This window comes from Triticum aestivum, chromosome 5A, assembly GCF_018294505.1.
Source record: "Triticum aestivum cultivar Chinese Spring chromosome 5A, IWGSC CS RefSeq v2.1, whole genome shotgun sequence".
In the NCBI taxonomy this organism is placed as follows: domain Eukaryota; kingdom Viridiplantae; phylum Streptophyta; class Magnoliopsida; order Poales; family Poaceae; genus Triticum; species Triticum aestivum.
In genome coordinates this window covers 43,795,102-43,807,103 of record NC_057806.1, presented here as the reverse complement: position 1 = coordinate 43,807,103, position 12,002 = coordinate 43,795,102, and the positions used below count along the sequence as shown (strand labels likewise).

General features: G+C 46.0%; 1 protein-coding gene across 1 annotated transcript; it reads right to left on the bottom strand.

Annotated features, from left to right (window-relative positions):
* Positions 1-892: 892 nt before the first annotated feature.
* Positions 893-4,534, bottom strand: LOC123106520 (chaperone protein ClpB1-like). The gene is made up of 6 exons (XM_044528663.1): positions 2,643-4,534; positions 2,406-2,554; positions 1,976-2,313; positions 1,626-1,893; positions 1,348-1,545; positions 893-1,249 (listed from the first exon to the last, which is right to left on the bottom strand). Exons 1-6 carry the CDS (start codon positions 3,406-3,408, stop codon positions 1,094-1,096), a joined length of 1,875 nt encoding a protein of 624 aa, XP_044384598.1. The 5' UTR covers positions 3,409-4,534; the 3' UTR covers positions 893-1,093.
* Between the last annotated feature and the right edge of the window lie 7,468 nt (positions 4,535-12,002).

The following is a 12,002-nucleotide window of genomic DNA, read 5'->3' as shown; positions in this document are numbered from 1 at the left end:
GACATTCTTCCATTTAAGGAGCAAAATCAAAGAAGAAATGGGAGACCTAAATAGGCACTCGAGGCCATGGACCTCTCACAGCCTTGGGTCCGTGCCGTCGAGCTTCCACCCCCCCTCGTCGGGTCCTCTCTCCACAACCTCGCTAAGCTCGCTGCCACCATGCACATCGGTCGACATTGATTGAGCGCGAGCTCCGAGGTAAGCAATGTATTGACTGTTCTTCTTCTTCCAACTATTACACCAACATCTCAAAGTCTTATTCAAGTCCGCCACCTCCCCAAGCGAGTTTTTAGAGAGATGGCACAATTACAATGTGCCGCCGATGCATACCACCGACATGGCGGCTGCCAAATCGGGGAAGCATCGGGGGCTCAGGGCTGAGGAGGGCGCGGCTGCTGGAGAGGGAAAATGGGTCACAAAGTCAGCTCAAGCCGAGGCTTAGTTTTCAAGTTGTCAGATGTATGCCCTTTTACGCCGAGTTTGGTATGGTAGTGTGGCTCTCGAGGCCGTTGACCTCTAGCAGCCACAGCTCGTCGCCATCGAGCTTTCACACCCTCGCCGGGTCCTATCTCCGTGACGTCCAAGCTCGATGCTGTCGTTCCCACCGGTCGACATTGATTGGCCACAAGCTCCTAGGTAAGCGATGTACCGACCGTCCTTCTTCTTCAAATATTACAATGGCATCTCAAATTCAGACAGGCTAATTCAAGCCCGCCACCTCCCCGAGCGAGGCCCAATGGCTGGTTGTCAGAGAGATGGCCGATGCGCACCTTTGACAAGGGGGGCACCAGATCGGAGGAGCATCGGTGGCTCCGGCTAAGGAGGGTGCGCCGGCTGAGAGGGAGAAAGGTTTCCACGTAGAAAATCAGAGTCAGCTCAAGCCGAGGCTTAGTTTTCATATAGAAGATCTAAAGTCAGTAGCAGTCAGTCATAGGTTTTCCCTTTCCTCGGTGGGCACATCGTGAAGTACAAGTCCCACCAAGCAAGATTAATTACCCACAAACCTGGAACTTGTACTGACCGTTTTGTTACAGATACAGATATAGCACGCAAAACTAATTGCTGGCCACGTAGATCTGCCACCTCCGGCATGCTACTTCTGTACCTGGTATTTCAGCTCCTTATTATCGTCAGCGGCATCGATGGAGATGGTCGAGCCTTGACATGCTTCTCCATTGACCAGCATGTCCACAAGAACTCTTGTCACATTTTTCTTCATCCACCTTTTAATAGGCCTTGCGCCATACACCTGCAATACATAGTACATGTATGCATAGTAAGCAGGATATGTACAAATAACTACCCAAATAAGTATGATTTCGTTTGGTAAAAATAACATGCACTTACCGTGTCGTGTGCTTCTGACCAAATGACATCCAATGCGGCATCTGTTACAAGCAGAGAGATGCCCTTATAAGCTGCCGTATCAATGACCCTCTTCATCTGGATTCTCGTGATCTTCCTCAGTTCATCGTGTGAAAGCGGCTCAAACATCACAATTTCACTCAGTTTGTTGAGAAATTCAGGCTTAAAGCGTTTCTCGACCTGCATCATCAACAAGTAAATTTGTCAATCAGCAGGGTGCGCACCGGGACTTTACAAGGGACAGTTTGGGATACATATACATGTTTCCTGAGAAGATCTCGTGCAGTTTCTATGTTTTCTCCAGCCATTCTAGCTGACAGGTTCTCTGCTCCTAGAGTTGAGCTCATGATGATGATAGTGTTCTTGAAATTTATGTTGCGTCCTTTCCCATCAACCAGCATGCCATCATCAAGGAGTTGAATGAGAACCTTGAATATCGAAGGATGTGCCTTATCCGCCTCATCAAAAAGAACAACGCTATACGGTTGGCTCCTGACTTTCTCGGTGAGTTGTCCATCTTCTTCGTAGCTTTAGAAAGTCAAATGGAAAAGTGAGACGTGAGTAGGAATTTCAGAAACAAATACAAGTCCAAAGTGTGTACAAGCTAAACCTTCGAGGTCCTCCAATGAGACGTAACACAGAACCACTATCGGCATATTCAGACATGTCAAAGCGGACTAATGCCTTCTCATTGTCAAACAACTTATCGGCAAGTGCTTTCGCAAGCTCTGTCTTTCCAACACCAGCCGGGCCCAAAAAGAGGAAAGAGCCAATTGGTTGGCCAGATTGATCAAACCCGACCCTAGAACGTAGCACTTCTTGGGCAACCAAATTAACCGCTTCATACTGTCCAACAATCCTCTCATGCAATCTGTCTGCTAGGTGGCTCAACTTCTCTTCCTCTCGACCAAGTGTGGTGATCGGAATTTTAGTCCATCGGCTCACAACCTTCATATAACAATAGAATATGGCATGAACATCACACGGAAACAAATGAAAACTACTCACACTGATACGATTAGCAAGGAATGTTAATTTACCTGGGCAATATGGCATGGACCAACGGTTAACTCTTCCGGTGCATTTATAGTGTTAGTATCCTTATTTTGAACTTCTTTTTGCTTATGCAACTTCACGGTAGTGCATGCCTCGTCCATCAAATCAATTGCTTTATCAGGAAACTGGCGACCTGACAACAGCAAAATCCACAATTTCTTCAAGATGCACAAACCTACGAAAGTGAACTGAATTAGCTCTCAACCATATGACGAACTTACCGGTAATATAGCGGCCAGCGAGCTGCGCAGCAGCAGCAAGAGCATCGTCGCGAATTGTCAGTCCATGGTGGTCTTGGTACCGGTGCTTCAACCCCTGCAGGATGGCAACGGTCGCCGGCACGCTCGGCTCCTCGACATCAACCCTTTGGAACCGCCGATCGAGCGCCGCATCCTTCTGGATGTATCTGCGGTACTCTTCGGATGTGGTAGCGCCTATGCAACGGATGCGGCCACGGGCCAACGCCGGCTTGAGGATGTTGGCGGCGTCCCCGGTGCCATCTCGGTCGCCAGCACCAACAATCATGTGCATCTCGTCTATGAAGAGGATGAGCTTGCCACGGGCATCCTCCACCAGCTTGATGGCATCCTTCAAGCGCTGCTCAAACATGCCGCGCCACTGAGTCCCCGCGACCATCGCCCCGACGTCGAGCTCCGCCACGCGGGCCCCGGCGAGCGCGGCGGGGACCGCCCCAGCTGCGATGCGCTGGGCGAGGCCCTCGACGATGGCCGTCTTGCCGACGCCGGCCGCCCCGACAAGCGCGGCGCAGTTCTTGGTCCGGCCACAGAGGATGCAGATGACGCGGTCGATCTCGTCGTCGCGGCCGATGACCGGATCAGCCCCGGCGGGGTCCAAGGTCTTGAGGAAGGCCGGCCTGGAGGTGAAGAGGGACCTGAGCTCTTCCTCGTACAGCCTCAACGCTGTACAGGCCAATCCAACGGCAGTGACGGACAATACTCTGATCATGGCCTTCTCCCCCTCCCCCATCCCGTTTGATCGATAACATAACGTGATCGAAGACCAGGAGCGACCTGGTTTTGAAGCTGGCTGGGTAGATTCTCTCGGAGGCTAGCCATAGCTACTACGGCAACCAATAAAAGGCTGGATTTGATCGATTTCTTGAGCAGCACGCCACGCTGAATCCCCGTGGATGGTCCCACCTAATTCTGTATAGTCAAATAATATGGCTAAAATTAAATTTCAAAAAACAAATATGGCTAGTACCTCGGTCGACCGGTCCCGCTCCCAGATCAGTCGACTCGCCATCTGTTTGATGTGAGGCACAACGGCCGTTTGATCTCCTTTACACGTCATCGTCTTCCCCGGCAAGCACAGGAAAAAGGGCCCTCAGCTAGCCCTGTGGTCGCAACATCGTCACCTGCCGGTTCCAGCACTGTGCGCTCGCGGATGCAACATCCCTACTGGCCGGCTCCAGCATGCAGCAGATTCTGGAGACGGGAGACAGCTCTGGAGACACAAATGTGGGTGGGGCCCATATGGGACATGTCGATTGCGGGAGGTGGCCGGCGCGAGGCTTGATCGGTCGCCGATTCTCAAGGTTTTCCAAATAATATGGCCAACGCTAGGCATCAACCCGATTATCCCAACGCAAGGATTTGTCACCTTGCTAGCCGCCCAATTAGCATGTTCGGGACCGTTAGATGAAATCCTCAGTCGTCCTTATCGCGTCATCGCCCGATCATCTTGGAGGCCCGCAAGAGGCCATCTCCCCCGCACCATGTAGCATCGCCGGCTGCCATCACAGCACTATCAATCTCATTGCAACTCAAAGCACCCTCAACGGCCTTTTCAGCACGGTGCTTCCTTCACAACACCGGCTTGCAGCACACCACCGCAACACTCCCTTGTCATACCCATCTCTGGCCTCACAGCACCGGTGGACACAGTTGCAGCATCGCACTCGCAGAAAATCCTGTCAGCATCACACCACAATCGTGCCCCCTCGCCGTACTCATTCCTGGCCTTCCAACAATGGTTACCACTGTTGCAGCATCGCTTGCTTGTTTGGCACTCTGCTTGTAGCTTGCCACAGCGCCGCTAGCATCCCTGGAAGACCTTTGCAGGAGCGAGCAAGCACACTGTCGCTTGAAAGAAAAAGAATTGTGGAAGCGTATGCAGTTCGGCAAGGACGCGTAAGTGTTATATAGAGATGACAGATTACAAGAGGAGGCGCAGGTTGTTACTAGGCTTGGCCTCTACTCCAAGCTACACAAAGATAAACCTTTCCTAGCTAACAACCTGCCGCCCAAGATTACACGCACGTATACACAAGACGTGACAACATGTCACAAAATACTAGCCTATACAATTTCTACAAGCCTATCATTTAACATCCTCCCTCAAACTTAACTCATCAAGGTTCAGATTGTTCTTGAAGGCTTGAAACTGTCGAACTTGTAGAGGCTTAGTAAACCCATCAGCAACTAGATCTCCTGTTGGGATGAACTGTATTTCTAGTAGCTTCTGTGCTGCTCTTTCACGAACAAAGTGATAATCAATTTCTATGTGTTTTGTTCTGGCATGAAATACAGGATTTGCAGAGAGATACGTTGCACCCAAGTTGTCACACCATAGTTGTGACACATGTGATCTTCCAATTCCTAGTTCATCAAGTAGAGTTTCTATCCACTTTACCTCAGCAGTTACATTTGTCAGAGACTTATATTCTGCTTCAGTACTGGAACGTGATATTGTTGCTTGTTTCTTTGCATTCCAAGATATAAGATTAGACCCAAGGAAAACAGCAAAACCTCCAGTAGATCTCCTGTCATCTGGACACCCAGCCCAATCCGCATCAGAGAATGCACTTATTGCAGTTGATGGAGACCTACATATAGCTTAAGTCCTATGTAAAGAAGTAGGTGTTGGGGAACGTAGTAATTTCAAAAAAAATCCTACAAACACGCAAGATCATGATGATGCATAGCAACGAGAGGGGAGAGTGTGTCCACGTACCCTCGTAGACCGAAAGCGGAAGCGTTAGAACAACGCGGTTGATGTAGTCCTACGTCTTCACGATCCGACCGATCCAAGTACCGAACGCACGGCACCTCCGAGTTCAGCACACATTCAACTTGATGACGTCCCACGAACTCCGATCCAGCAGAGCTTCGAGGGACAGTTCCGTCAACATGATGGCGTGATGACGGTGATGATGATGCTACCGACGCAGGGCTTCGCCTAAGCATCGCTACGATATGACCGAGGTGGATTATGGTGGAGGAGGCACCGCACACGGCTAAAAGATCAATGATCAATTGTTGTGTCTCCAAGGGGTGCCTCCCTCCCCGTATATAAAGGAGTAGAGGAGGGGGAGGGCCGGCCCTCTCTAGGGCGCGCCATAGGGGAGTCCTACTCCCACCGGGAGTAGGATTCCCCCCTTCCAAGTTGGAGTAGGAGAGGTGGGAAAGAGGAGGGAGAGGAGAAGGAAAGGGGGGTCGGGCCCCTCACCCAATTCGGATTGGGCTTGGGGGGCGCCCCCCCCCCCCTCCTATGCTTCCTCCTCCTCTATTCCACTAAGGCCCATACACTTACTGGGCGGTTCCGGTAACCTCCCGGTACTCCGGTAAATTCCCGAATTCACCCGGAACCATTCCGATGTCCAAATATAGTCATCCAATATATGGATCTTTACGTCTCGACCATTTCGAGACTCCTCGTCATGTCCATGATCATATCCGGGACTCCGAACTACCTTCGGTACATCAAAACATATAAACTCGTAATATCGATCTTCACAAAACTTTAAGCGTGCGGACCCTACGGGTTCGAGAACTATGTAGACATGACCGAGACATGTCTCCGGTCAATAACCAATAGCGGAACCTGGATGCTCATATTGGTTCCTACATATTCTACGAAGATCTTTATCGGTCAAACCGCATAACGGCATACTTGTTCCCTTTGTCATCGGTATGTTACTTGCCCGAGATTCGATCGTCGGTATCTCAATACCTAGCTCAATCTCATTACCGGCAAGTCTCTTTACTCGTTCCGTAGTGCATCATCTCGTAACTAACTCATTAGTCACATTGCTTGCAAGGCTTATAGTGATGTGCATTACCGAGAGGGCCCAGAGATACCTCTCCGATAATTGGAGTGACAAATCCTAATCTCGATCTATGCCAACTCAACAAGTACCATCGGAGACACCTGTAGAGCACCTTTATAATCACCCAGTTACGTTGTGACGTTTGGTAGCACACAAAGTGTTTCCTCTGGTAATCGGGAGTTGCATAATCTCTTAGTCATAGGAACATGTATAAGTCATGGAGAAAGCAATAGCAGTAAACTAAACGATCAAGTGCTAAGCTAACGGAATGGGTCAAGTCAATCACATCATTCTCCTAATGATGTGATCCCATTTATCAAATGACAAATCATGTCTATGGTTAGGAAACTCAACCATCTTTGATTAACGAGCTAGTCAAGTAGAGGCATACTAGTGACACTATGTTTGTCTATGTATTCACACATGTATTATGTTTCCGGTTAATACAATTCTAGCATGAATAATAAACATTTATCATGAAATAAGGAAATAAATAATAACTTTATTATTGCCTCTAGGGCATATTTCCTTCAGTCTCCCACTTGCACTAGAGTCAGTAATCTAGATTACACAGTAATGATTCTAACACCCATGGAGTCTTGGTGTTGATCATGTTTTGCTCGTGGAAGAGGCTTAGTCAACGGGTCTGCAACATTCAGATCCGTATGTATCTTGCAAATATCTATGTCTCCCACCTGGACTTGATCCCAGATGGAATTGAAGCGTCTCTTGATGTGCTTGGTTCTCTTGTGAAATCTGGATTCCTTTGCCAAGGCAATGGCACCAGTATTGTCACAAAAGATTTTCATTGGACCCGATGCACTAGGTATGACACCTAGATCGGATATGAACTCCTTCATCCAAACTCCTTCATTTGCTGCTTCCGAAGTAGCTATGTACTCTGCTTCACACGTAGATCCCGCCACGACGCTTTGTTTAGAACTGCACCATTGACAGCTCCACCGTTCAATATAAACATGTATCCGGTTTGCGATTTAGAATCGTCCAGATCAGTGTCAAAGCTCGCATCGACATAACCATATACGACGACCTCTTTGTCACCTCCATAAACGAGAAACATATCCTTAGTACTTTTCAGGTATTTCAGGATGTTCTTGACCGCTGTCGAGTGATCCACTCCTGGATTACTTTGGTACCTCCCTGCTAAACTAATAGCAAGGCACACATCAGGTCTGGTACACATCATTGCATACATGATAGAGCCTATGGCTGAAGCATAGGGAACATCTTTCATTTTTCTCTCTATCTTCTGGAGTAGTCGGGCATTGAGTCTGACTCAACTTCACACCTTGTAACACAGGCAAGAACCCTTTCTTTGCTTGATCCATTTTGAACTTCTTCAAAACTTTATCAAGGTATGTGCTTTGTGAAAGTCCAATTAACCGTCTTGATCTATCTCTATAGATCTTGATGCCCAATATATAAGCAGCTTCACCGAGGTCTTTCATTGAAAAACTCTTATTCAAGTATCCTTTTATGCTATTAAGAAATTCTATATCATTTCCAATCAACAATATGTCATCCACATATAATATTAGAAATGCTACAGAGCTCCAACTCACTTTCTTGTAAATACAGACTTCTCCAAAAGTCTGTATAAAACCATATGCTTTGATCACACTATCAAAATGTTTATTCCAACTCCGAGAGGCTTGCACCAGTCCATAAATGGATCGCTGGAGCTTGCACACTTTGTTAGCTCCCTTTGGATCGACAAAATCTTATGGTTGCATCATATACAACTCTTCTTCCAGAAATCCATTCAGGAATGCAGTTTTGACATCCATTTGCCAAATTTCATAATCATAAAATGCGGCAATTGCTAACATGATTCGGACAGGCTTAAGCATCGCTACGGGTGAGAAAGTCTCATCGTAGTCAACCCCTTGAACTTGTCAAAAACCTTTCGCAACAAGTCGAGCTTTGTAGACAGTAACATTACCGTCAACATCAGTCTTCTTCTTGAAGATCCATTTATTCTCTATGGCTTGCCGATCATCGGGCAAATCAACCAAAGTCCACACTTTGTTCTCATACATGGATCCCATCTAAGATTTCATGGCCTCGAGCCATTCTGCGGAATCTGGGCTCACCATCGCTTCTTCATAGTTCGTAGGTTCGCCTTGGTCAAGTAACATGACCTCCAGAATAGGATTACCGTACCACTCTGGTGCGGATCTTACTCTGGTTGACCTACGAGGTTCGGTAGTAACTTGATATGAAGTTTCATGATCAATATCATTAGCTTCCTCACTAATTGGTGTAGGTGTCACAGGAACCGGTTTCTGTCGTGAACTACTTTCCAATAAGGGAGCAGGTACAGTTACCTCATCAAGTTCTACTTTCCTCCCACTCACTTCTTTCGAGAGAAACTCCTTCTTTAGAAAGGATCCATTCTTAGCAACAAATGTCTTTCCTTCAGATATGTGATAGAAAGTGTACCCAATAGTTTCCTTTGGGTATCCTATGAAGACACATTTCTCCGATTTGAGTTCGAGCTTATCAGGTTGAAGCTTTTTCACATAAGCATCGCAGCCCCAAACTTTAAGAAACGACAACTTTGGTTTCTTGCCAAACCAATGTTCATAAGGCGTCGTCTCAACGAATTTCGATGGTGCCCTATTTAACGTGTATGCAGCCGTCTCTAAAGCATAACCCCAAAACGATAGCGGTAAAGCAGTAAGAGACATCATAGATCGCACCATATATAGTAAAGTACGATTACGACATTCGGACACAACATTACGCTATGGTGTTCTGGGTGGCGTGAGTTGCGAAACTATTCCACATTATTTCAAATGTCGACCAAATTCGTAACTCAAATATTCTCCTCCACGATCAGATCGTAGAAACTTTATTTTCTTGTTACGATGATTTTCCACTTCACTCTGAAATTCTTTGAACTTTTCAAATGTTTCAGACCTCTGTTTCATTAAGTAGATATACCCATATCTTCTCAAATCATCTGTGAAGGTGAGAAAATAACGATACCCACCGCGAGCCTCAATATTCATCTGACCACATGCATCAGTATGTATGATTTCCAATAAATCTGTTGCTCGCTCCATTGTTCCAGAGAACGGCGTTCTAGTCATCTTGCCCATGAGGCATGGTTCGCAAGTACCAAGAGATTCATAATCAAATGATTCCAGAAGTCCATCAGTATGGAGTTTCTTCATGCGCTTTACACCAATATGACCCAAACGGCAGTGCCACAAACAAGTTGCACTATCATTATCAACTCTGCATCTTTTGGCTTCAACATTATGAATATGTGTATCACTACTATTGAGATTCAGCACAAATAGACCACTCTTCAAGGGTGCATGACCATAAAATATATTACTCATATAAATAGAACAACCATTATTCTCAGATTTATCGCATCAAACAAGATCCAGATATAATGTTCATGCTTAACGCTGGCACCAAATAACAATTATTCAGGTCTAAAACTAATCCCGAAGGTAGATGTAGATCAGGTAGCGTGTCGACGGCAATCACATCGACTTTGGAACCATTTCCCACGCGCATCGTCACCTCGTCCTTAGCCAGTCTTCCTTTATTCGTAGTCCTTGTTTTGAGTTGCAAATGTTAGCAATAGAACCAGTATCAAATACCCAGGTGCTACTGCGAGCTCTAGTAAGGTACACATCAATAACATGTATATCACATATACCTTTGTTCACCTTGTCATCCTTCTTATCCGCCAAATACTTGGGGCAGTTCCGCTTCCAGTGACCAGTCTGTTTGCAGTAGAAGCACTCAGTCTCAGGCTTAGGTCCAGACTTAGGTTTCTTCTCTTGAGCAGCAACTTGTTTGTCGTTCTTCTTGAAGTTCCCCTTCTTCTTCCTTTTACCATTTTTCATGAAACTGGTGGTCTTGTTGACCATCAACACTTGATGCTCCTTCTTGATTTCTACCTCCGCAGCCTTTAGCATTGCGAAGAGTTCGGGAATTGTCTTATCCATCCCTTGCATATTATAGTTCATCACGAAGCTCTTGTAGCTTGGTGGCAGTGATTGAAGAATTCTGTCAATGACACTATCATCCAGAATATTAACTCCCAGTTGAATCAAGTGATTGTTATACCCAGACATTTTGAGTATATGTTCACTGACAGAACTATTCTCCTCCATCTTGCAGCTGTAAAACTTATTGGACACTTCATATCTCTCAATTCGGGCATTTGCTTGAAATATTAACTTCAACTCCTGGAACATCTCATATGCTTCATGACGTTCAAAACGTCGTTGAAGTCCCGGTTCTAAGCTGTAAAGTATGGCACACTGAACTATCGAGTAGTCATCGGCTTTGCTTTGCCAGACGTTCTTAACGTCGTCAGTTGCGTCTGCAGCAGGCCTGGCACCCAATGGTGCTTCCGGGACGCAATTCTTCTGTGCAGCAATGAGGATAATCCTCAAGTTATGGACCCAGTCCATGTAATTGCTACCATCATCTTTCAACTTTGCTTTCTCAAGGAACGCATTAAAATTCAACGAAACAACAGCACGGGCCATCTATCTACAACAACATAGACAAGCAAAATACTATCAGGTACTAAGTTCATGATAAATTTAAGTTCAATTAATCATATTACTTAAGAACTCCCACTTAGATAGGCATCCATCTAATCATCTAAGTGATCACGCGATCCATATCAACTAAACCATTACCGATCATCACGTGAGATGGAGTAGTTTTCAATGGTGAACATCACTATGTTGATCATATCTACTATATGATTCACGCTCGACCTTCGGTCTCAGTGTTTCAAGGCCATATCTGCATATGTTAGGCTCGTCAAGTTTAACCCGAGTATTCTGCATGTGCAAAACTGTCTTACACCCGTTGTAGATGAACGTTGAGCTTATCACACCCGATCGTCACGTGGTGTCTCGGCACGATGAACTTTGGCAACGGTGCATACTCAGGGAGAACACTTTTACCTTGAAATTTAGTGAGAGATCATCTTATAATGCTACCGTCAATCAAAGCAGAATAAGATGCATAAAGGATAAAGATCACATGCAATCAATATAAGTGATATGATATGACCATCATCATCTTGTGCCTTTGATCTCCATCTCCAAAGCACCGTCATGATCACCATCGTCACCGGCGCGACACCTTGATCTCCATTGTAGCATCGTTATCGTCTCGCCAACTATTGCTTCTACGACTATCGCTACCGCTTAGTGATAAAGTAAAGCAATTACAGGACGATTGCATTGCATACAATAAAGCGACAACCATATGTCTCCTGCGAGTTGTCGATAACTCTATTACAAAACATGATCATCTCATACAATAAAATATAGCATCATACCTTGACCATATCACATTACAGCATGCCCTGCAAAAACAAGTTAGACGTCCTCTACTTTATTGTTGCAAGTTTTACGTGGCTGCTACGGGTGAGCAAGAACCGTTCTGACCTACACATCAAAACCACAACGATATTTCGTCAAGTTAGTGTTGTTTTAAC